Source organism: Microcaecilia unicolor, chromosome 1, assembly GCF_901765095.1.
Source record: "Microcaecilia unicolor chromosome 1, aMicUni1.1, whole genome shotgun sequence".
Classification (NCBI taxonomy): domain Eukaryota; kingdom Metazoa; phylum Chordata; class Amphibia; order Gymnophiona; family Siphonopidae; genus Microcaecilia; species Microcaecilia unicolor.
In genome coordinates, this window is record NC_044031.1 from 416147080 (window position 1) to 416173759 (window position 26680).

The following is a 26680-nucleotide window of genomic DNA, read 5'->3' on the forward strand; positions in this document are numbered from 1 at the left end:
GAACCCATCCAGAAGCCCACCACCAGCCAGCATTACACTGACTGGTCACTGTACATGTTAAAAAAAATATATATATACGTTCATTTTATCTGTGCAGCTGGGCATCGGTGGTGGCACTCACTGTGTCCTGCTCCATTGTTGTGGGGCTGTGGGGGAGTGCTGAGGACTGGGGGGGGGGGCACATGGTGAAGGAACTGTGAGTCGTGCACACTGGGTGGGGTAGAGAAGTAAGGCATAGCAGCAGTAGCAACGCCGGGGAATGAGCGCCGGAGTAGCAACGCCGGCACGTAGTGTGCAATGGCCTCCATTTCCGCTTCAGGACCCCACCCGACTTGACCCGCACTACAAAAATAAATATGTAAGCAGTAGCAGGAGAAGGAGGACCCGGAGAACTGCCGACTGCCTGGGCGGGCCTGAATCGAGATTGGGTGAGCCTGTGCCCAGCCAGGCCCACCCGTAGCTATGCCCCTGCTATGGGGACATATGAGCCCTCACCTAAATGTACCATAGGGGCAATCCTACAGGATCTATTTATCTAGAGCAGGTATAAAAAACAAATGTCCATGTACATCATCAATTTCACCCTAATTTTTACATGACCCAGCATGTCAAATCCCTCCAGACCTTGCTCGATAGTAGATGAATCCATGCTGGCAGGCACTCCACTAAATAAGAAGGCCTGGTGTGGATCCACTCCCTCCCCCTTACACCAGTTTTTCAGTATTATCACCTCTTGAGACTCCATTTCCTCAAACAACATGCCAGTCATTCGCAGTTTTAAAAAGTTCCCAAAAATCTTTGGATCCCAGTGGTCTGCCTCCAGAATTTTATGTAACGCCCCCTTACAGGGTGTTCCTGGATCCAGGATCTGACCTAGCTGGAGCCTCCCAAAGGCAGTCTCTGTCAGTCCCTTACTCACTTGGTGCTTCCACCTGAGGAAGAAAAGCGTTATCGGGTGGGATTACCCTCTTCTCCCCCCCAGGAAAAATCCAAATGACTGCTATGAACAGGGCCGGCTAATAAATTAAACAGATTTTTACTGAAGTATTTACATAGACCTCTGTATGCACCTAAGAAATTTAGCACATCAATTCAGTTACCACAAGCAAACACCACAGTCTTGTTACTTCGGTTCTTAAACCAGTACTTGTGCACTTAAACCAATAGCTTTAGTCTATAACTCAGATATTTAGAGCCAGCAATTTATAGTCTTTCACACCTTTCAAACACTTTCAGTCTTGCTTGCCAAGGTATCTGTAAGCTCTTCCCTACTGCTTAGGATGTGGCTGTGTTGCCTAGGTCTCGCCTCTCCATTCCTTGCAAATGTAACAATGTTCAAACAGCCACATTCCTGTGTAGCTCTACTAAGCAGGGTTGTTAAAGCTAACTCTGCGCTTTTCGTGCCCAATTGGGCAAGTTTTTAAATACGCCTGCAGGAAATGTTTACCTGTAATGAGTTTATGGGCTACTTTCCTCATACTTGCGCTGCCGCGAGCTGAAGCCCTGGAGAAGAGAAACAAAACTATTGGATATCAAGAATGAGGCTTGAAATGATTTTCAAGTCTCATTCTGGATGCCCAATGAGAGAGGTTTTGACAGTTGATGTCACGCTGAGTATGAAGGCAAGCAAACTGACAGTTGAGAACTCAGAAAGAATAAACCTGTTTGTGTTTTAAAACACTTTACCAGGATTTCTTCTTATTCTCCATAAAACCCACCTACAGGGGGTGATTTCAGGTAATACCACGAGGCCGTGGTTGGAGCAACGGGCAAGAGTGAGTGGACATTGCTCCTACCCATTTCTTGCTACACCACCAGGGATCAAACAGTTAGATCCACAAGATCCTGGTGGAGAGGGGGTAGGAGGGAAGGGGGATCGGAAAGGGGGTTTCATGTTCTTCCAGAGGGGTGGAAAAGAAAGAGGAGGATCTTGGCGAGATTGCTAGATGTTCCAGGGGTGAGAGGGAGGGAGAGGGGATTGACATCCTTCAGGCCGGGACCTGGAAGTTAGATGAGTGCTAGCCAATATTCAGTGCCGGCATCCACATAGCCAAATTACCAAAGTTAGGTCTGTTATTCCTGTTTGTTTGATTGCTTAGCTATGCGGTCACTGGCACTGAATATTGCTGGCACCTGTGCAGCTGCCAGCTCGTCCCCAAACCCTGCCTTCAGAATGCCCCTCTCCAGCCTACTTCGGTCAGAACTGATATTAACTGGGCAGTGCCGCTGACTATCAATGGCTGATCCGCAGAGCACAATTTAAGCGGGCAGGAGGTACATGTTTTCAGAGGGGCGTGCAGAGTTATGTCATTTCTTACAAATTGCAATAAGTTCAGACCTGCTTTTCTAAAATGATGACCTACATCTGCATGTGCCCAGGTCCATGTGTTTTTTGGGGGCATAGACTCCCCATGTAAAATGGTTTTAGTTTTGTTTTTCAAGCTGCGTTCAGTAAGGAGTGAGAGAGGTTAGTTAAAGCACATAGGAGTCCCTTTACCAAGCTGTGATAAAAGGGCCCTGCGCAGTCATTTTTGCCACCTGCTGAGGCCCTTTTTTCCTGGTAAAAAGGCCGAAAAAAGACATTGGGCTGGCGGTAGTTCCAGATTGGCGTGCGGACAGTGCTTACTGCTGCTTTGTAAAAGGGCCCCATAGTCCTTTATTTATTTCTGGGCAAAAATGCACGCTGTTGCCTTTGTTTCAAGGGATTGCTTTGTTAGAAAGTCCTGTAAAAAAACATTTTAATCAATGTGGTAAGGCGGATAAAGCAGCTTTAAAAGATGTCAGCAAGTTTCTGAATAGAGAGTTGCATGGGGACAGAAATTTCACCCATCCCCAGTGGAATCTCTTCCATCCCTTCCCATCCCCGCAATTAATATCCTCTATTCCCACCCATCTCCTGTGCTAAAATTACCCAACTTGTGGTAAAATAACCAACTTAACAGTAGCCCATGTTGATAACTTCCTCTCTCAATGCTTATGGGGATTTCAATGCTATCAACCATATCCAGCCATTGTTTTAAGTGCTATTATAATTGCCATGGCACAAAGAAAGGATAGATAGGCTAGACTGGCACTACACCTCCACGGGAGCCCCGCAGAACCTTCCATCAATCCCCGCAGACATAGAGGGGATCGCCATGGGAGTCCCGTGGATGTGGAGAGCATCCCTGCAGGACTCAGTCCCGCAGGAACCATGGAATTCCCACTAACCCCATTCCCATGCAGCTGTCTATTTCTGAATGTTTTTTGTTCTGATCAGAGCAGTGGCGAAGCAAGGGCGGCTGCCACCCTGGGCGGATCGTCGCTGTGCACCCCTCCCCCCCCGGGTGCAGCACGACACTCCCCCCTCAGCACATCGACACCTCCCTCGGTGCATCAATACCCCCCCCCCGGGTGCAGCACGACACCCCCCTCCCTCGACGCATCAACCCCCCCCCCCCCCCCGGAGTGCATTCTTACCTGCTGTGAGCTGCGTCGTTTCCGCTGGTTCCCTGCTTTCTCTGCCCCGGAACAGGAAGTAACCTGTTCCGGGGCAGAGAGAGCAGGGAACTAGCGGAGCCAACACCCCCCCAGCGGCGTGCACCCGGGGCGGACCTCCCCTCCCGCCCCCTTCCTACGCCACTGGATCAGAGACACCCTGGGGCTCATTTTTAAAGCACTTAGAGGCAGATGCTCAAAACTCCAGCACTGTACAAAACAGCACCAGAAAATACCTTTCTAATGCTTGATACTATTAGTATGCAAATGATATGTGCCCTGTTAGCACAGAGAATTAGGAAGTTAAGGGGGAGGATTATGCATGGGGCATACGCACAAGAGCTGTGTGGTAAGCTTTCCTGCTGTTTTTCTGAGGTAGAAGGGTTAGAAGGTAAAGTTTGCCTTTTTGCGGACGATACTAAGATTTGTAACAGAGTGGACACCAGGGAGGGAGTGGAAAACATGAAAAATGATCTGCGGAAACTAGAAGAATGGTCTAGGGTTTGGCAATTAAAATTCAATGCGAAGAAATGCAAAGTGATGCACTTAGGGAGTAGAAATCCACGGGAGAAGTATGTGTTAGGCGGGGAGAGTCTGATAGTTACGGACGGGGAGAGGGATCTTGGGGTGATAGTATCTGAGGATCTGAAGGCGACAAAACAGTGTGACAAGGCGGTGGCCATAGCCAGAAGGTTGCTAGGCTGTATAGAGAGAGGTATGACCAGCAGAAGAAAAGAGGTGTTGATGTCCCTGTATAAGTCGTTGGTGAGGCCCCACCTGGAGAATTGTGTTCAGTTCTGGAGGCCGTACCTTGCTAAGGATGTAAAAAATATGGAAGCGGTGCAAAGAAAAGCTACGAGAATGGTATGGGATTTGCGTTACAAGATGTATGAGGAGAGACTTGCGGACCTGAACATGTATACCCTGGAGGAAAGGAGAAACAGGGGTGATATGATACAGACGTTCAAATATTTGAAAGGTATTAATCCGCAAACGAACCTTTTCCAGAGATGGGAGGGCAGTAGAACGAGAGGACATGATATGAGATTGAAGGGGGGCAGACTCAAGAAAAATGTCAGGAAGTATTTTTTTCACGGAGAGAGTGGTAGATACTTGGAATGCCCTCCCATGGGAGGTGGTGGAGATGAAAACGGTAACAGAATTCAAGCATGTGTGGGATAAACACAAAGGAATCCTGTGCAGAAGGAATGGATCTTCAGAAGCTTAGCTGAGATTGGGAGGCGGGGCTGGTGTTTGGGTGGTGGGGCTAGTTCTGGGCAAGACTTCTACGGTCTGTGTCCTGAAAATGGCAGATACAAATCAAGGTAAGGTATACACAAGAAGTAGCACATATGAGTTTATCTTGTTGGGCAGACTAGATGGACCGTGCAGGTCTTTTTCTGCCGTCATCTACTATGTTACTATGTTACTATGTAGAGGTCAGAGATTAAAAAAGGGCAGATTACAAGTAAGAGAATGGTGGAAATCCTTTCTTCAAAACCTTAATGCCTGCTCCAAGCTAGCATTAGGTTTTCTGCAGTAAGGGCGCCCTTCATCAGGGCGCTGTTTTCTGAGCATTGGAGGGAATATGAAATGACCTCATTTTAATCATTTTGACTACATTAGCTTGCTATGTGCGCTGATCATTGCGAGCTCGTTGTTTCCTTCAATAAGGGCTTCTGAGCATTGTGCGCAGGCCAGAAAACGCTCTACTTCAACGGCATATGTGAGAGTCTGGTGCATGTTTGAAGCACAGTGTTCTTCCTCGCGTGTCCTTGCCATTTTGGCGTTGGTATCTGTTATTCTGGCATTTCTGTAGGAGGATCTGGAGCACTCACTCTCCTTTAACACCTTGAAAGTACAGGGCCACCTGAAAGGCTCCTCGTTAGCCACACACCTGGATGTCGTTTGCTTTCTAAGAGGAGTGAGCCATTTGCATCTACCTTGTCTGCTGATATTACCGTCTTTGAACTTGAACCTCATTTTGGGGGTGATGCATCATTCTTTGAGCCGCTAAATCGTATATCATTGAAAGATCTTACTCTGAAAATGTTTTTTCTGGGAGCTATAGCGTTGGCGCACTGAGTGTCGGAGCTACAGGCTTTATTGTAGAGGGAGCGATTTCTCTGGTTTTCCTGGTAGCTATAGCGTTGGCGTGCCGAGTGTCAGAGCTACAGACTTTATTGGGCAGGGAGCCATTTCTCCATTTTACAGAAGTGGGCATTTGCATTTGGACGGTGCCTTCCTTTTTGCCCAAGGTGATGTCCCAGTTCCACCTAAATCAGTGCCTGGTGTTGCCAGCCTTTTGCCAGGAGGACTATCCTGCTGAGTTCCGGACACCGCGGTGTCTGGATGTTCATCGCTTACTTATGCATTACTTGGAGGTCACTAATGACTTCTGGTCACTAATGACTTCTGCTGATCGGATCATCTGTTTGTGCTTCATGCTGGGCGGAAAAAATTGGGCATGGCTTCCAAAGCCATGGTAGCCCATTGGTTGCGGGAGGGTAATCGGAGTCTCAAGTATTTGGTACTAAGCCAAACTTTTTGTCCAGGTTGAAAAGTCAGAGCAAACCGCCTCTTACGATCTGCGAAAAGCTTGTATCTACCAGCGGCTCGCTGAAGATGTTGTTGGACCCTGCTCCAAATGTCCCGGATATGGGGAGACTCCTCCACGTTTGCTGGTCACTCCGGATTCCGCAAACCTTTTCATTTAATCTCTCAGTACTATTGGTGGCCACACATGGCTCAGGATGTCTTACATTTTGTTTCCACCTGTCCCATCTGTTCCCAAAACAAATCCTCTCCTGGCAAGCCTTGGGGATTTTTACAGCCACTGCCAGTTCCACAGCTCCCTTGGCAGGAAGTATCCATGGACTTTGTTACTGATTTACCACCGTCCCAAGGTCACACTGTCATTTGGGTAGTGGTGGATTGATTCTCCCGTATGGCCCATTTTATTCCCATGAGATCTCTCCCTTCGGCCGCTACTCTTACCAAGAATTTCATCCAGCATATTGTTTGTTTACATGGTCTACCTTTCCGGATCATAAGTGATCGGGGATCTCAATTCACTTCTAGGTTCTGGAGAGCACTGTGTTCTGCTTTTGGCATCACCACCAATTTTTCAAACGCATACCACCCACAGACCAATGGAATGGTGGAACGGGTCAATCAAACTCTCAAGACCTTCCTGGAAATGTATACTAATAACCGACAGGATGATTGGTCCACATTACTCCCCTGGGCTGAATTCGTCTATAACAATGGTCTCCACACTGCCTCTCATACGTCACCGGTTTTTATTATTATTATTATTTGTTGCATTTGTATCCCACATTTTCCCACCTTTTTGCAGGCTCAATGTGGCTTACATATTACCGTTAGCGGCGTTAGCTGATTCCGGTCTGAACAAATACATGGTATGAATGAATACAAGGTGATGTTGTGGTAGATAAGGTACATGTATGGTAGGTACAATTACAGTATACGGGCGCCACCCACGACTACCACTTCCGATCCCTCAGACCCAAGCCTCGCCTCAGCTCCACCAGACCCTCACTGATATCCGGGACATTTGGAGCAGGGTCCAACAACATCTTCAGCGAGCCACTGCTAGATACAAGCTTTTCACAGATTGTAAGCGGCGGTCTGCTCCGACCTTTCAACCTGGACAAAACGTTTGGCTTAGTACCAAATACTTGAGACTCCGATTACCCTCCTTCAAGTTTGCTCCCTGATATATTGGACCCTTTTCAATACGATCTCGGGTGGGAGCCGTCACTTATCGTCTCCGGTTACCAGGTAATCTCAAGGTCCACAATTCTTTCCACGTGTCCCTGCTAAAGCCATACTTGATCTCAAAATGGCACCCAGAGCCAAAGAAGATCATCGTTTCTGATACCGAGCCGGATCCTGAATTCGAGGTGGATGAGGTCCTGGACTCCAAACACCAAAGGGGACGGCTATTCTATTTACTATCGTGGAAACATTTTGGTCCCGAGGATAATTCCTGGGAGTCCACTACCAACGTTCATGCACTTGAACTGATCCAAGAGTTCCATACCTGTTACCCATCCAAACCCCGGACCAGGATGGAGAGGGGACCTTCCGGGGAGGGTACTCTCATGCCCCTCACCTCCTCATCGGCGGGGCTCTCCAGCGGTGTGGGGACACCCGCCGCTATAGCAGATCCAGCACTCCGGGACTGTACAGCGCTCCCCCGCAGTCTTCTCTGGCACTGTGCGCGTGGCCGAGGTCACTCACGTCGCCCTACATCCGTGCCGGCTCTGCGCGCTTCCGGAGAACTCTCGAGGATGCTCAGGACCGTCGACCCTCCTCCCTGCTCCACAGGGATTGGCCTCCCCCGCGGGCGGACTCCTGCTCTCCTCCCCTCACTGCCTTCCTGACCTATGACAAGCTCTGCTCTCCTCTCCAGCTGGTTCCTGCTGACATCAGACGCCTGCACTATTTCTGGAGAGCTTTACCTCTGCGTTATTGCTTCGGCTTCTACTTGGTAAGCATTTCTCTTCACTGTGTTCTTGCCTGTCCTGTTTTTCTGGATTTTCACCCTGCCTATACCGGGTCTACTCTCTTGCCTGCTGCCTGCTTGTTGGACGTTGCCTGTACCTGGACTACTCTCTTGCCTGCTGCCTGCCTGTTAGACATTGCCTGTACCTGGACTACTCTCTTGCCTGCTGCCTGCCTGTTAGACGTTGCCTGTACCTGGACTACTCTCTTGCCTGCTGCCTGCCTGTTAAACGTTGCCTGTACCTCTCATGTCTACAGAGGTATGTTTCAGTCCTGTTATCTTTTATGTTAATGAGAATGCCTTTTGCCTTTTATCCTGATGATATATTGTTTCTGAAGTCTATGACAGTTTGACTTTTAACGTATATAAGTTTTTATCATTTTATGGTACTGTCCACTGGTCTCTGATGTTCTTAGTTTTTAATTTTGAGTCCTAAGCTCCTACTGTTTTTTACACACATTGTATGGTATGTCCTTTTTTTTATATGTTTGCCTATCCAGTATTCTTGTATAACATACTTGTGTATATCTTTGTTATTGCAGTTTGATTGTGACCCCTGATGTAGGTGGCTTTCCCCACCAAAACATGGCCAATGTCAGGTCCTTTGATTGGTGCTCTGAATAAAAGTGTGATTTAGCAACACCTCCTGTGGTGGTTCATCCTTTGGCCAGCCTCTAACATAGTAACAAAGTAACATAGTAGATGATGGCAGAAAAAGACCTGCACGATCCACCCAGTCTGCCCAACAAGATAAACTCACATGTGCCATTTTTTGTGTATACCTTACCTTGATTTGTACCTGTCTTTTTCAGGGCACAGACCGTATAAGTCTGCCCAGCACTATCCCCGCCTCCCAACCACCAGCCCCACCTCCCACCACCGGCTCTGGCACAGACCGTATAAGTCTGCCCAGCACTATCCCCACCTCCCAACCACCAGCCCTGCCTCCCACCACCAGCTAAGTTTCTGCTGCCTTCTTGTCGAGGTTTATTCCTGTTTGCTGTGCCTGCGTAAGGCTCAGGAGAACCGGGAGCTCTGTCTCAGGAACGCTGTAATTTGGTTCCCTTCTGAAAGACATATTCATGGCCACTGAAGAACGTTCCTTCATGTGCAGAGGTATATATGCACATTTTGCACTTGGAGGGAATGTGTTGCTATTGCCGCGGACATTTTTGGGATGCATGGACCAGTACCATAGTTGCATGCTTTGCATAGGGTATTTTCGATTGGTGGAAACGTTTATTTCCAAACATCTAGGAAACTTTTGGGATGTCGTTTAAAAAAAAAACATTTTGGGGGTATTTTCGAATATTGGAAAATGTTTATTTTTTTTCTTTCATTATAGATTTCAGTTTTTAAATGTTTTTTGATAAATGTTTATTTTGCCATTTGGACATCATATCAAAAATGCCCTTCCACATATAATAGCTCAGCTTTTTTTTAAATTTTATTAATTTTTTTCTCCGAGGACAAGCAGGCTGCTTGTTCTCACTGATGGGTGACGTCCACGGCAGCCCCTCCAATCGGAAACTTCACTAGCAAAGTCCTTTGCTAGCCCTCGCGCGCCCGCGCGCACCGCGCATGCGCGGCCGTCTTCCCGCCCGAAACCGGCTCGAGCCGGCCAGTCTTCTTTTGTCCGCACTCGGTACGGTCGTGTTTTCGCCGTGTCGAGCCCCGGAAAGTCGACCTCGCGCGTCCAATTTGTTTGAACGTGTTTTTTTTCCTTCGGGAAAGCTTTGTCCTAGTCGGGAAGTGCTCCGGAAACCCCCCGCCGGGTTTCGTGTAAATCCTCCCCGTACTTCCAGCTTTTTTGCCCCGGTAAGTTTTCTTCGTCGTCGGGGTAGGCCTTTTTTCGGCCTCGGTCGAGATTTTTTCTCCCTCTAAATTTGGTGCTTCGAATTTCGCCATTTCGGCTTTTGATTTCGCCGGCGTGATTTTTCCGCCCATGACATCGAAGCCTTCCAGCGGCTTCAAGAAGTGCACCCAGTGCGCCCGGGTTATCTCGCTCACTGATCGACACTCGTCGTGTCTTCAGTGTCTGGGGGCCGAGCACCGCCCTCAGAACTGCAGTCTGTGTTCCCTGCTTCAAAGGCGGACTCAGGTAGCGAGACTAGCCCAGTGGAACGTGTTGTTCTCGGGCTCTTCGTCGGCATCGGCACCGGGATCTTCGAGTGCATCGACGTCGTCAGCGTCCAGACCATCTTCCTCGGCCGCCCCTGCATCGAGTGCATCGAGGCATCGGGCCTCTGCATCGGCGCCGAGACATCGGATAGCTGCATCGACGTCGGTGGTACCAGGACCTCGTCTGCTGATGTCGTCGGACGGTGGTGCATCGGGTGGAGTGCAGGTGAGGGCTGTCCATTCCCCTGCTGGTGGCGGTGAGCCCTCGGGTGGGTCTCCGCCTACCCTGAGGGCTCCTGCGGTACAGCCCCCCCGAGATCGACCTTCTTCAGTCTCGGCCCCGAGGAAGCGACGGGTGGATTCGACGTCCTCCTCGTCGGTGCCGGGGAGCTCCGGTGACATGCTTCGGAAGAAATCGAAGAAGCATCGACACCGGTCTCCTCCCCGTGTCGGCACCGAGAGCTCTGGGTCGCCGAGGGATTCGGCACCCAGCAGGCATCGGCACCGAGAGGACCGCTCACCCTCTGTTCAGGAGGTGTCGATGCGCTCCGCTCTGGACAGCCCGGAACAGCCTCCACGCCCGGAACAGGTACTGACGTCGACGCCTGCATCGACCTCTCAGCCTTTCTCTGCAGCCGCTCTAAACGAGAGCCTCCGGGCCGTTCTCCCAGAGATTCTGGGAGAGCTGTTGCGCCCTACCCCTCCGGTACCGGCGGTGCTTGCGCCACCGGTACCGTCGAGCGTGGCGCCGGCTGGCCCATCGCCCAGGTTGAGGTCCCCGACGTCGGTACCGCGTGCGGTACCGACCGCGGCCACCTCCCAGGAAGGCTCCCCGACTACGTCGGCGGAGGGAGCTTCGCCGATGCGGGCGAGGGAGTCTACCTCTCGACGCCCCCATCGTGGACAGGGTTCCACGGAGTCGAGCAGGGCGAGGTTGCAGACACAGGTCCGTGAACTTGTGTCTGACACCGAGGGTGAGGCCTCGTGGGAGGAAGAGGAAGATCCCAGATATTTCTCTGACGAGGAGTCTGGGGGTCTTCCGTCTGATCCCACTCCCTCTCCTGAGAGACAGCTTTCTCCTCCCGAGAGTCTGTCTTTTGCCTCCTTTGTCCGGGAGATGTCTACGGCCATCCCCTTCCCGGTGGTTGTGGAGGACGAGCCCAGGGCTGAAATGTTTGAGCTCCTGGACTATCCTTCTCCACCTAAGGAAGCGTCCACTGTTCCCTTGCACCATGTCCTGAAGAAGACATTGCTTGCGAACTGGACCAAACCATTAACTAATCCCCACATTCCCAAGAAGATCGAGTCCCAGTACCGGATCCATGGGGACCCAGAGCTGATGCGCACTCAGTTGCCTCATGACTCTGGAGTTGTGGATTTGGCCCTAAAGAAGGCTAAGAGTTCTAGGGAACATGCTTCGGCGCCCCCGGGCAAGGACGCTAGAACCTTAGACTCCTTTGGGAGGAAGGCCTACCATTCCTCTATGCTCGTGTCCAAGATCCAGTCTTACCAGCTCTACACGAGCATACACATGCGGAATAATGTGCGGCAGTTGGCGGGCTTGGTTGATGCTCTTCCCCCTGAGCAAGCCAAGCCTTTTCAGGAGGTGGTCAGGCAGCTGAAGGCGTGCAGAAAATTCCTGGCCAGAGGAGTTTATGACACTTTTGATGTTGCGTCCAGGGCCGCTGCTCAAGGTGTGGTGATGCGCAGGCTCTCATGGCTGCGTGCCGCCGACCTGGAGAATAGAGTCCAGCAGCGGATTACGGACTTGCCTTGCCGTGCGGATAACATTTTTGGCGAAAAAGTCGAGCAGGTGGTAGAGTCTCTCCACCAGCGGGACACCGCATTCGACAAGTTCGCCCGCCGGCAGCCTTCAGCTTCTACCTCTACAGGTAGACGATTTTTCGGGGGAAGGAAGACTGTTCCCTATACTTCTGGCAAGCGTAGGTACAATCCTCCTTCCCGACAGCCTGCGGCCCAGGCTAAGCCCCAGCGCGCTCGCTCTCGTCAGCAGCGTGCGAATCAGCAAGGCCCCGCGGCTCCCCAGCAAAAGCAAGGGGCGAGCTTTTGACTGGCTCCAGCAGAGCATAGCCGACATCCAAGTGTCAGTGCCGGGCGACCTGCCTGTCGGAGGGAGGTTGAAAGCTTTTCACCAAAGGTGGCCTCTTATAACCTCCGATCAGTGGGTTCTCCAAATAGTCCGGCAAGGATACACCCTCAATTTGGCCTCTCAACCTCCAAATTGTCCACCGGGAGCTCAGTCCTACAGCTTCCAGCACAAGCAGGTACTTGCAGAGGAACTCTCCGCCCTTCTCAGCGCCAATGCGGTCGAGCCCGTGCCATCCGGGCAAGAAGGGCTGGGGTTCTATTCCAGGTACTTCCTTGTGGAAAAGAAAACAGGGGGGATGCGTCCCATCCTAGACCTAAGGGCCCTGAACAAATATCTCGTAAAAGAAAAGTTCAGGATGCTTTCCCTGGGCACCCTTCTCCCCATGATTCAGCAAAACGATTGGCTATGCTCTCTGGACTTGAAGGATGCCTACACACACATCCCGATACTGCCAGCTCACAGGCAGTATCTGCGATTTCAGGTGGGCACACGCCACTTCCAGTACTGTGTGCTACCCTTTGGGCTCGCCTCTGCGCCCAGGGTGTTCACAAAGTGCCTAGCTGTGGTAGCAGCGGCGCTTCGCAGGCTGGGGGTGCACGTGTTCCCATATCTCGACGATTGGCTGGTGAAGAACACATCCGAGGCAGGAGCCCTGCAGTCCATGCAGATGACTATTCGCCTCCTGGAGCTACTGGGGTTTGTGATAAATTACCCAAAGTCCCATCTTCTCCCAGTGCAGAAACTCGAATTCATCGGAGCCCTGCTGGATTCTCGGACGGCTCGCGCCTATCTCCCAGAGGCGAGGGCCAACAACTTGTTGTCCCTCGTCTCGCGGGTGCGAGCGTCCCAGCAGATCACAGCTCGGCAGATGTTGAGATTGCTGGGCCACATGGCCTCCACAGTTCATGTGACTCCCATGGCCCGCCTTCACATGAGATCTGCTCAATGGACCCTAGCCTCCCAGTGGTATCAGGCCGCCGGGGGTCTAGAGGACGTGATCCACCTGTCCACGAGTTTTCTCGAATCCCTGTATTGGTGGACGATTTGCTCCAATTTGACTCTGGGACGTCCCTTCCAAATTCCTCAGCCTCAAAAAGTGCTGACCACGGATGCGTCTCTCCTGGGATGGGGAGCTCATGTCGATGGGCTTCACACCCAAGGAAGGTGGTCCCTCCAAGAAAGCGATCTACAGATCAATCTTCTGGAGTTGCGAGCGATCTGGAACGCTCTGAAGGCTTTCAGAGATCGGCTGTCCCACCAAATTATCCAAATTCAGACAGACAATCAGGTTGCCATGTACTATGTCAACAAGCAGGGGGGCACCGGATCTCGCCCCCTGTGTCAGGAAGCCGTCAGCATGTGGCTCTGGGCTCGCCGTCAAGGCATGGTGCTCCAAGCCACATATCTGGCAGGCGTAAACAACAGTCTGGCCGACAGGTTGAGCAGGATTATGCAACCTCACGAGTGGTCGCTCAATTCCCGTGTGGTGCGACAGATCTTCCGGGCGTGGGGCACCCCCCTGGTAGATCTCTTCGCATCTCAAGTGAACCACAAGGTCCCTCAGTTCTGTTCCAGGCTTCAGGCCCACGGCAGACTGGCGTCGGATGCCTTCCTCCTGGATTGGGGGGAAGGTCTGCTGTATGCTTATCCTCCCATTCCTCTGGTGGGGAAGACTTTGTTGAAACTCAAGCAAGACCGAGGCACCATGATTCTGATTGCTCCCTCTTGGCCGCGTCAGATCTGGTTCCCTCTTCTTCTGGAGTTATCCTCCGAAGAACCGTGGAGATTGGAGTGTTTTCCGACCCTCATCACGCAGGACGAAGGGGCTCTGCTGCATCCCAACCTCCAGTCCCTGGCTCTCACGGCCTGGATGTTGAGGGCGTAGACTTTGCCTCTTTGGGTCTGCCAGAGGGTGTCTCCCGCATCTTGCTTGCTTCCAGGAAAGACTCCACTAAGAGAAGTTACTTCTTTCATTGGAGGAGGTTTGCCGTCTGGTGTGACAGCAAGGCCCTAGATCCTCGCTCTTGTCCTACACAGACCCTGCTTGAATACCTTCTCCACTTGTCTGAGTCTGGTCTGAAGACCAACTCCGTAAGGGTTCACCTTAGTGCAATCAGTGCATACCATTACCAAGTGGAAGGTAAGCCGATCTCAGGACAGCCTTTAGTTGTTCGCTTCATGAGAGGTTTGCTTTTGTCAAAGCCCCCTGTCAAGCCTCCTACAGTGTCATGGGATCTCAATGTCGTTCTCACCCAGCTGATGAAACCTCCTTTCGAGCCACTGAATTCCTGCCATCCGAAGTACTTGACCTGGAAGGTCATTTTCTTGGTGGCAGTTACCTCGGCTCGTAGAGTCAGTGAGCTTCAGGCCCTGGTAGCCCAGGCCCCTTACACCAAATTTCATCACAACAGAGTAGTCCTCCGCACTCACCCTAAGTTTCTGCCAAAGGTTGTGTCGGAGTTCCATCTGAACCAGTCAATTGTCTTGCCAACATTCTTTCCCCGTCCTCATTCCTGCCCTGCTGAACGTCAGCTGCACACATTGGACTGCAAGAGAGCATTGGCCTTCTATCTGGAGCGGACACAGCCCCACAGACAGTCCGCCCAATTGTTTGTTTCTTTTGATCCCAACAAGAGGGGAGTGGCTGTAGGGAAACGCACCATATCCAATTGGCTAGCAGATTGCATTTCCTTCACTTACGCCCAGGCTGGGCTGGCTCTTGAGGGTCATGTCACGGCTCATAATGTTAGAGCCATGGCAGCGTCGGTAGCCCACTTGAAGTCAGCCACCATGGAGGAAATTTGCAAAGCTGCGACGTGGTCATCTGTCCACACATTCACATCTCATTACTGCCTGCAGCAGGATACCCGACGTGACAGTCGGTTCGGGCAGTCAGTTCTTCAGAACCTGTTTGGGCTTTAGGATCCAACTCCACCCCCCGAGGGCCCTGTTTGTTCTGTTCCAGGCTACACTCTCAGTTAGTTGGTAAATTTTTTAGGTCAATCTCAGTTATGTCCTCGCCGTTGCGAGGCCCAATTGACCAATGTTGTTGTTTTGAGTGAGCCTGGGGGCTAGGGATACCCCATCAGTGAGAACAAGCAGCCTGCTTGTCCTCGGAGAAAGCGAATGCTACATACCTGTAGAAGGTATTCTCCGAGGACAGCAGGCTGATTGTTCTCACAAACCCGCCCGCCTCCCCTTTGGAGTTGTGTCTTCCCTTGAAGTGTATTGTCTTGCTACATACTGGACTGGCCGGCTCGAGCCGGTTTCGGGCGGGAAGACGGCCGCGCATGCGCGGTGCGCGCGGGCGCGCGAGGGCTAGCAAAGGACTTTGCTAGTGAAGTTTCCGATTGGAGGGGCTGCCGTGGACGTCACCCATCAGTGAGAACAATCAGCCTGCTGTCCTCGGAGAATACCTTCTACAGGTATGTAGCATTCGCTTTATATTGGGCTTGCTACTTTTGTTCTTTGCACCTTTTGCATCTTGCCTTTTTTAAAAGTTACTCTCATTTAAGCCTTGCGCCTACTCTCTTCTTACCCACCAGGAAACCTTATTTTGTTGTAGGTGTAGTGTTCCACTGTTTTATACTGTTTATCTCATAGTAACATAGTAGATGACAGCAGAAAAAGTCCTGCACGGTCCATCCAGTCTGCCCACCAAGATATCTCATATGTGCTACTTTTTGTGTATACCTTACCTTGATTTATACCTGTCTTTTTCAGGGCACAGATTGTATAAGTCTGCCCAGCACTAGCTCCACCTCCCAACCACCAGCCCCTTGATTTGTATCTGTCTTTTTCAGGGCACAGACCGTATAAGTCTGCCCAGCACTAACCCCGCCTCTGCCATCCAATCTTCGCTAAGCTCCTGCGGATCCCTTCCTTCCGAACAGGATTCCTTTATGTTTATTTATTTATTGTTACATTTGTACCCTGCGCTTTCCCACTCATGGCAGGCTCAATGCGGCTTACATGGGGCTATGGAGGGTTAAGTGACTTGCCCAGAGTCACAAGGAGCTGCCTGTGCCTGAAGTGGGAATCAAACTCAGTTCCTCAGTTCCCCAGGACCAAAGTCCACCACCCTAACCACTAGGCCACTCCCACGCATGTTGAATTCCGTTACCGTTTTCATCTCCACTACCTCCCACGGGAGGGCATTCCAAGCATCCACCACTCTCTCCGTGAAAAAATACTTCCTGACATTTTTCTTGAGTCTGTCCCCCTTCAATCTCATTTCATGTCCTCTAGTTCTACCTCCTTCCCATCTCCGGAAAAGGTTCGTTTGCGGATTAATACCTTTCAAATATTTGAATGTCTTTATCATATCACCCCTGTTTCTCCTTTCCTCCAGGATATACATGTTCAGGTCAGCAAGTCTCTCCTCATACGCCTTGTAACGCAAATCCCATATTGAAAGAGACAGGTACTTTAAATATTTCTTTTGTGCAGTACTTCTACAGCTACCCTGACCCCCTCAGTGCAGGGGCAGACCCAATGTCACTGACCCAGGCCAATAATATAAGAACTAGAAGTGGTGTCAATAGCCGCACTGCCTATATCTACCCATATTAACTTTTGGCTCACCAAAAAATCAGTTCTGGCTATGCCATTTCCCCAGTTACAGGCCAACAGCACAAAAAAAAAACCAACAACAACCTGCCATCCTCAGACTGCATGCAGAAGTGAACAACAGGAACAAGAAAAGCCTGTTTTCCCTGTGATGTGAAATCTCATCTCTCATTATAATGTGTCTGGGAAGTCATCAGGAAACAGGAATTTAAGGATTGGTGACAGCTAACAAGGAAAATTGCTTCTTCTCCAGAACTGTATGTATAATTCATAAACATTTTCATTCCTATTAAGTGTGTTTTATTGCACTGTACAGGATTTAGTAAACTTGTTCTCTAAATTTGTAGATTTGTATATGGTCAGGGAGAGGTTAAGCCAGCACTATTTTTTAACTTCCAGTCTTTGGAATTAGCCAAGGGCAGTCTGACTTCACCAATTTACAACATTTTTTGGAAGGTGTGAATAAACATGTTGATAAAGGGGAGCCGGTTGATGTAGTATATCAAGGTTTTCAGAAAGCTTTTGACAAAGTCCCTCAAGAGAGACTCCTGAGAGAAATAAAAAGATGTGGAACAGGAAGAAATATTCTGTTGTGGATTGGGAACTAGTTAAAAGACAGAAAACAGAAAGTAGGGTCAAATGGCCAGCTTTCTAAATGGAGGAGGGTGATTGCTGGAGTGCCAGAAGGATCTGTACTGAGAACGGTGCATTTTAACACATTTATAAATGAACTAGAAATTGGAATAGTGAGTGAGGTAATCAAATTTGCATCCAAATGGAAGGCTGGAAAACTGGGCATCCAAATGACAGATGAAATTTAATGTGGACAAGTGCAAAGTGATGCACATTGGGAAGAATATCCCAAATTATAGCTATATGATATTAGGTTCCACATTAGGATTCAGTACAGAGCAAACAGATTGTGGACAATACATTGACATCTTCTGCACAATGTATGGCGGTGACCAATAAGAGCAAAAAGAATGTTAGGAATTATTAGGAAACGAATAGAGAATATAGCAATGAATATCATTATGTCTCTGCATAGCTCTAGGGTGAGTACTGTGTGCAATTCTGGTCACTGCATCTCAAAAAAGATATAGTGGAACTGGAAAATGTGCAGAGAAGGGCAACCAAAATGATTAAGGGGATGGAACGACTATTATATCAGGAAAGGCTAAAGAGGTCAGGTAGGGGCTTGGAGAACAGATGGCTGAGGGGAGATGTGATAGAAGTCTAGATATGACAGAGGTCTATAAAATCCTGAGTGAAGTTTTAAACTGAAATTTTCTCTAGAAATAGTTATTTTCCCCATAGTTTTAAACTGAAACCTTTTCTAGAAGTAGAAACTAATCAGCCCAAAACTCTTGTTCTAAAAGGCAGTTATTTTCTGTTCCTTGGCTGCTGGAGAGGTGGCTCATCCAGAGACCTCATTTACGTGTTAATTAAGGTATGGGGAAGTAGAATACTTGCATAGGTTGCTGAGTCAGCTTCAAAGAGCCTGTTTCAAAGAGGCTCCTTAGATTCAGAACTGTATAAAGAGGAAAGGTCCCACTGAACTTTCTTTCTGAGAAGTTCTGAGAGAAGAGGACATTTTTCTGGTAAGTGAACGCTACTTTGCTTTGTGCTTTGGGAACTTAAGGATTGGGGTTTAAAGGAGGAATTGTAGGTTAGTGTTAGGCAAAATAAAAATATAAAAAGCAAATTTTAACAACTAATCTCCATAGTCTTTTCCACTTAGTTTTAAAAGCTTTGTACCACAGCTTTAACAGATAGAATCTAAAAGGCACTGCAGGATCTAGTTTAGTCTTCCCACCCACCCCTAGGACAACTCTTCATTTATAGTCAGTTATTGTAATTAGGGTAACAAGCAAGGAGTACTCTTACAGAGTTTTAAATATATTTCATTACCATCTAAGAAGGAAACGCTAAATAAATCATACTATATACTATCCAGCTTATAATTGAAAAAGAAAAACGCCTATATTGCGACCCAAATCGGGAGATAGACGTTTATCTCACAAAAACGAATAAAGTGGTATAATCGAAAGCCGAATTTGGACGTTTTCAACTGCACTCCGTCGCGGATGCGGACAAAGTTGATGGGGGCGTGTCAAAGGCGTGGTGAAGGCGGAACTGGGGCGTGGTTATCGGCCGATCAGAGATAGGCACCTTTCGCCGATAATGGAAAAAAAATATGCGTTTTTAGCGAGAATTTAGGGCACTTTTCCTGGACCCTGTTTTTCCATGAATAGGGCCCCAAAAAGTGCCCTAAATGACCAGATGACCACTGGAGGGAGTCGGGGATGACCTCCCCTGACTCCCCCAGTGGTCACAAACAAATTGTCGAATAAAACATGGACGTCTATTTTTTCCCAAAATACGGTTCAGTCCGCCCCTTCACGGACCCGTTCTCGGAGATAAACGCCCATGGAGATAGACGTTTTCGTTCGATTATGCCCCTCTATATAAACTAAAAGACACTTTTATATTAGGCTAATATCCTTAATACTGTAGCAAGTTTAAATTATTGAAAAACTCAAAAACACTAAGATGGAGTCAGCAGTCCAGCAGCGAGAGGGGTGCTTTCCAGTCTTTTGCATTGAGTGTCACATGTATGATTATCTCCCAGTTGGTGAGATGTCATATGTGTGTGCCCGATGCAAAGAGCTCCTAGCTCTCAGAGAACATATCCGTTCTTTTGAGGCTAGAGTAGCAGACTTGGTGGCGCTGAGGGAGACAGAGAGGTACATAGAGGAGACCTACAGGGATGTTGTAGAGCAGTCCCACCTCCGGTCTGGTAGCCCTTGTGCTACCTTGGAGGAGGGAGGTCTCCTGGAAGGAGAGCATCACCCTGGTGAAGTAGGAAGTACTCCTGTAGCCAGGACCTGCCCACCAGGGGACATACTATCCTCTCGCACTGAGGATATGTCTCCAAGTGCTGCCCAGGAGGGAAAGGTTAGGACAGCCGTTGTAGTTGGTGATTCAATCATTAGGCATATAGATAGCTGGGTGGCTGGTGGATGTGAGGATCGCCTGGTGACTTGCCTGCCTGGTGCGAAGGTGGCGGACCTCACGCGTCACCTAGATAGGATTTTAGATAGTGCTGGGGAGGAGTCGGCTGTCTTGGTACATGTGGGCACCAATGACATAGGAAAATGTGGGAGAGAGTTTCTGGAAGCCAAATTTAGGCTCTTAGGTAGAAAGCTCAAATCCGTTTTCTGAAATGCTACCTGTTCCACGCGCAGGGCCAAAGAGACAGGCAGAGCTCCGGAGTCTCAATGCGTGGATGAGATGATGGTGCAGGGAGGAGGGTTTTAGATTTGTTAGCAACTGGGCAACATTCTGGGGAAGGGGGAGCCTATTCCGAAAGGATGGGCTCCACCTTAACCAGGGTGGGACCAGGCTGCTGGCGTCGGAATTTAAAAAGGAGATAGAGCAGCTTTTAAACTAGAAATGGAGGGAAGGCCGACAGTTGCTCAAAAGCGCATGGTTTGGGACAAGGTATCTTGCAAGGATATCTCACAAACAGGGAAGATAGGGTTTCTGGATAGTGAGGTTGAACAACAGACCATGATAGGCCAGGTGCCCTTAAATACAACTAAAGATCAGACAAAAGATGGCAAATCAATAGTGTCAAGTACTAAGCATCATGCAAATAGGGACAACAAACATACTCTGAAATGTCTATATGCAAATGTTAGGAGTCTAAGAAATAAGATGGGAGAGTTGGAATTTATTTATTTATTTATTTATTTGTAGCATTTGTATCCCACATTTTCCCACCGATTTGCAGGCTCAATGTGGCTTACATTTGCTGTAATGGCGGTTGCCATTTCCGGGTAACAGAATTACAAATGGTGTTGCATTAGGTGCATACATACATGGGACATACATGGAACATAACACATATAGAACAAATCATGGTATATATGTATATCATGTGCATACATATATGGTAAAGCAGAATACATTAAGGTATTGCATGAAGGTTCTTGAGTAATACATTGGATTGTAACATACATTGGGTCAACGACTGTAGAGTGACCCCATTTGACCTAAGGTTTAATGTGCTTGGTCTTAATAGAGAAGAGGTTAATCAGTCATGTGGTAAGATTTCAGTTTTGTGTAGATCGTGTGTAGTGTTATTGTTTAGTATTTACGATGGATATTTAAGGTATGCCTTCTTGAAAAGTTCTGTTTTCAGTAGTCTTCGGAAGATGGTTAGGTCTTGCGTTGTTTTTATGGCCTGTGCGTTCCATATATTGCACTAAATGAAAAATTGGATATAATAGGCATTACTGAGACCTGGTGGAAGGAGGATAACCAGTGGGACACTGTCATACCGGGGTACAAAGTATATCGTAGTGAGAGGGTGGACCGGACTGGTGGAGGAGTAGCATTGTATATTAAAAAGAGCCTTGACTCAGATAGATTACACATTTAGCAGGACACAAATCACACCTTTGAATCATTGTGGGTTGAAATTCCATGTATAAAAGGGAAAAGGACGGTGATAGGAATGTACTACCGTCCGCCTCGCCAGGATGAGCAGGTAGACGCAGAAATGATAAAAGAAATCAGAGACACGAACAAAATGGGCAGTGTGATAATAATGGGTGACTTCAATTATCCAAATATAGACTGGGTAAATGTAACATCGGGACACGCTAGAGAGGTACAATTCCTTGATGAAATCAAGGACAGCTTTATGGAGCAGCTGGTGCAGGAGCCGATGAGAGAAGGAAAAATTCTAGACTTGGTCCTTAGTGGAGCGCATGATCTGTTGAGGGACGTTATGGTACTGGGGCCGCTTGATAACAGTGATCATAATATGATCAGTTTTGATATCAACCTTCAAGTAACTATACACAGGAAGTCAAATACATTAGTGTTTAACTTTAAAAAAGGAGACTATGATAAAATGAGAAGAACTGTTAAAAAAAAACTTAGGGGGGCAACAGAGAAGGTAAAAACTGTACACAGGCATGGACGCTGTTCAAAAATACCATCCTGGAGGCCCAGGCCAAACATATTCCGCGAATTAGAAAAGAAAGACGGAAGTCCAAAAGACAGCCGGCGTGGTTGAAAAGTGAGGTGAAGGAAGCTATTAGGGCTAAAAGAAACGCCTTCAGAAAATGGAAGAAGAAACCGTCTGAAAATAACAAGAAGCAGCATAAGGAGTGTCAAAGCAAATGCAAGATGCAGATAAAGAAGGCAAAGATGGATTACTAAAAAAAGATAGCATTAGAGGGAAAAAAAAAAAAGCAAAAAATTTTTTTGGTATATTAAAAGCAGGAAGCCGGCAAAAGAATCGGTTGGGCCGCTGGATGACCGAGGGGTAAAAGGGGCGATCAAGGAAGATAGAGACGTAGCGGAGAGATTGAATGAATTCTTTGGTTCGGTCTTCACCGAGGAAGATTTGGGTGGGATACCGGTGTCGGAAATGGTATTTCAAGAGGACGAGTCGGAGAAACTTACTGACTTCACGGTAAACCTGGAGGACATAATGGGGCAGTTCAGCAAACTGAAGAGTAGCAAATCTCCTGGACCGGATGGTATTCATCCTAGTGTACTGATAGAACTGAAAAATGAGCTTGCGGAGCTACTGCTAGTGATATACAATTTATCCTTAAAATCGATCGTGGTACCGGAAGATTGGAGGGTGGCCAATGTAACGCCGATTTTTAAAAAAGGTTCCAGGGGAGATCCGGGAAATTATATCGGTGTAGGGGAAAATGGTAGAGGTTATTATCAAAAACAAAATTATAGAGCACATCCAAGGACATGGATTACTGAGACCAAGTCAGCACGGCTTTTGTGTGGGGAAATCTTGCCTGACCAATTTACTTCAATTCTTTGAAGGAGTAAACAAACATGTGGACAAAGGGGAACCGGTTGATATTGTGTATCTGGATTTTCAAAAGGCGTTTGACAAGGTACCTCATGAAAGGCTACAGAGGAAATTGGAGGGTCATGGGATAGGAGGAAATGTCCTATTGTGGATTAAAAACTGGTTGAAGGATAGGAAACAGAGAGTGGGGTTAAATGGGCAGTATTCACAATGGAGAAGGGTAGTTAGTGGGGTTCCTCAGGGGTCTGTGCTAGGACAGCTGCTTTTTAATATATTTATAAATGATTTAGGGATGGGAGTAACTAGTGAGGTAATTAAATTTGCTGATGACACAAAGTTATTCAAAGTCGTTAACTCGCGACAGAATTGTGAAAAATTACAAGAGGACCTTACGAGACTAGGCGACTGGGCGGCTAAATGGCAGATGATGTTTAATGTGAGCAAGTGCAAGGTGATGCATGTGGGGAAAAAGAACTCGAATTATAGCTACGTCATGCAAGGTTCCACGTTAGGAGTTACTGACCAAGAAAGGGATCTGGGTGTTGTCGTCGATAATACACTGAAACCTTCTGCTCAGTGTGCTGCTGCGGCTAGGAAAGCGAATAGAATGTTGGGTATTATTAGGAAAGGTATGGAAAACAGGTGTGAGGATGTTATAATGCCGTTGTATCGCTCCATGGTGCGACCGCACCTTGAGTATTGTGTTCAATTCTGGTTGCCGCATCTCAAGAAAGATATAGTAGAATTGGAAAAGGTGCAGTGAAGGGCGACTAAAATGATAGCGGGGGTGGAACGACTTCCCTATGAAGAAAGACTAAGGAGGCTAGGGCTTTTCAGCTTGGAGAAGAGACGGCTGAGGGGAAACATGATAGAGATATTTAAAATAATGAGTGGAATGGAACAGGTGGATGTGAAGCATCTGTTCACGCTTTCCAAAAATACTAGGACTAGGGGGCATGCGATGAAACTACAGTGTAGTAAATTTAAAACAAATTGGAGAAAATATTTCTTCACCCAAAGCATAATTAAACTCTGGAATTCATTGCCATAGAACATGGTGAAGGCGGTTAGCTTAGCAGAGTTTAAAAAGGGGTTAGATGGTTTCCTAAAGGACAAGTCCATAAACCACTACTAAATGGACTTGGGAAAAATCCACAATTCCAGGAATAACATGTATAGAATGTTTGTACGTTTGGGAAGCTTGCCAGGTGCCCTTGGCCTGGATTGGCCGCTGTCGTGGACAGGATGCTGGGCTCGATGGACCCTTGGTCTTTTCCCAGTGTGGCATTACTTATGTACTTATGTACTTAAGTGCAATGGGTAAATGGAAATAATTTGTTTACTCTTTCAAAAAGTATGAAGACTAGGGGACACTCCATGAGATTACATGGAGGGGCATAATCGAAAGGGGCGCCCAAGTTTTCCTGAGGACGTCCTCGCAGGACGTCCCGGCGAAGGGGCGGGGAAACCCGTATTATCGAAACAAGATGGGCGTCCATCTTTCGTTTCGATAATACGGTTGGGGACGACCAAATCTTGACATTTAGGTCGTCCCTAGAAATGGTCGTCCTTACACTTGGTCGTTTCTGATTTTCGGCGATAATGGAAACTAAGGACGCCCATCTCAGAAACGGCCAAATGCAAGCCCTTTGGTCGTGGGAGGAGCCAGCATTCGTAGTGCACTGGTCTCCCTCACATGCCAGGACACCAACCAGGCACCCTAGGAGACACTGCAGTGAACTTCACAAATTGCTCCCAGGTACATAGCTCCCTTATCTTGTGTGCTGAGCCCCCCAAAACCCACTACCCACAACTGTACACCACTACCAAAGCCCTTATGGGTGAAGGGGAGCACCTAGATGTGGGTACAGTGGGTTTGTGGTGGGTTTTGAAGGGCTCACATTTACCACCACAAGTGTAACAGGTAGGGGGGATGGGCCTGGGTCTGCATCCCTGAAGTGCACTGCACCCACTAAAACTGCTCCAGGGACCTGCATACTGCTGTGATGGAACTGGGTATGATATTTGAAGCTGGCATAGAAGCTGGCAAAAAATATTTTTTTAAAAACATTTGAGGGTGAGAGGGGGTTAGTGACCACTGGGGGGAGTAAGGGGAGGTCATCCTCGATTCCCTCCAGTGGTCATCTGGTCAGTTTGTGCACCTTTTTGTGGCTTGGCCGTAAGAAAAAAGGACCAAGTAAAGTCGTCCAAGTGCTCGTCAGGGACGCCCTTTTGTTTTTCATTATGGGTCGAGGACGCCCATGTGTTAGGCACGCCCAAGTCCCACCTTCGCTACACCTCCAACATGCCCCCGTGAACTTTGGTCGTCCCCACAATGGAAAGCAGTTCGGGACGCCCAAAATCGGCTTTCCATTTTACCAATTTGGGCGACCCTGTGAGAAGGACGCCCATCATGCAATTTGTGTCGAAAGATGGGCGTTCTACTCTTTCGAAAATAAGCCTGATAGTAGCACATTTAAAAGAAATAGGAGAAAATATACATAAAGTATAGTTAAGCTTAGGCACTCATTGCCAGAGTATAAGTTCATAAGTACAAAAGTATTGCCACACTGGGACAGACCAAAGGTCCATCAAGCCCAGCATCCTGTTTTCAACTGTGGTCAATCCAGGTCACAAATACTTGGCAAGATCCCAGAAAACTCAATACATTTTATCATGCTTATCCCAGAAATAAGCACTGGATTTTCCCCAAGTCAATTTAATAATGGTCAATGGACTTTTCCTTTAGGAAGCCATCCAGACCCTTTTTAAACCCCGCTAAGCTAACCGCCTTTACCACATTCTGTGGCAATGAATTCCAGAGTTTAATTACACAATGAGTGAAGAAAAATCTCTGATTCGTATTAAATTTATTACTTTGTAACTTCATCACATGCCCACTAGTCCTAGTATTTTTGGAAAGCATGAACAGACGCTTCATATCTACCCATTCAACTCCACTCATTATTTTATAGATCTCTATCATATCTCCCCTCAGCCACCTTTTCTCCAAGCTGAAGATCCCTAGCTGCTTTAGCTTTTCCTCATAGGGAAGTCGTCCCATCCCCTTTATCATTTTCGTCGCCCTTCTCTGTACCTTTTCTAATTCCACTATATCTTTTTTGAGATGCAGCGACCAGAATTGAACACAATATTCGAGGTGCGGGTCGCACCATAGACTGATACAAAGGCATTATAACATCCTCACTTTTGTTTTCCATTCCTTTCCTAGTATTACCTAACGTTCTATTTGCTTTCTTAGCCTCCGCAGCACACTGAGCAGAGGATTTCAACGTATCATCAACAATGACGCTGAGGTCCCTTTCTTGGTCAGTGACTGCAAACGTGGAACCTTGCATTATGTAGCTATAGTTCAGGTTCCTCTTTCCCACATGCATCACTTTGCACTTGCTCACATTAAACATCATCTGCCATTTGGACACCCAGTCTCCAGTCTCATTAGGTCCTCTCGTAATTTTTCACAATCATCTTGCAATTTAACCATGATGAATAACTTTGTGTCGTCAGCAAATTTAATTACCTCACTAGACACTCCCATCTCTAGATCATTTATAAATATGTTAAAAAGCAGCGATCCCAGCACAGACCCCTGATGAACCCCACTCTCTAGCCTTCTCCATTGAGAATACTGCCCATTCAACCCTACTCTCTGTTTTCTATCCTTTAACTAGTTTTTAATCCACAATAGGATGCTATCTCCTATCCCATGACTCTCCAATTTCTTCTAGAGTCTTTCATGAGGTACTTTGTCAAATGCCTTTTGAAAATTCAGATACACAATATCAACCGGCTCACCTTTATCCACATGTTTGTTCATCCCTCAAAGAAATGTAATAGATTGGTGAGGCAAGATTTCCCTTCATTAAATCCATGTTGGCTTTGTCTCATCAATCTATGCTTTTGAATATGCTCTATAATTTTGTTCTTTATAATAGTCTCTACCATTTTGCCCGGCACCAACGTCAGACTCACCGGTCTATAATTTCCCGGATCCCCT

At 47.8% G+C, this 26680-nt stretch overlaps 1 protein-coding gene across 6 annotated transcripts in view; it reads left to right on the forward strand.

The window, feature by feature from the left end:
- LOC115475709 (beta-Ala-His dipeptidase-like) overlaps positions 1-26680 on the forward strand; it is a 190747-nt gene that overhangs the window by 10227 nt on the left and 153840 nt on the right. Inside the window, exon 1 of one of the 6 annotated variants that reach the window (XM_030211638.1) lies at positions 8231-8267. The exons of 2 other annotated variants lie outside the window; for them this stretch is intronic. In XM_030211638.1, the coding sequence (XP_030067498.1) occupies positions 8256-8267 (12 nt within the window). In that variant the 5' untranslated portion in view covers positions 8231-8255. Of the gene's footprint in view, positions 1-8230; positions 8268-17010; positions 17066-18389; positions 18410-26680 lie in introns of those variants that run through there. 3 more of the 6 variants (XM_030211680.1, XM_030211673.1, XM_030211690.1) reach the window with 3 other exon arrangements.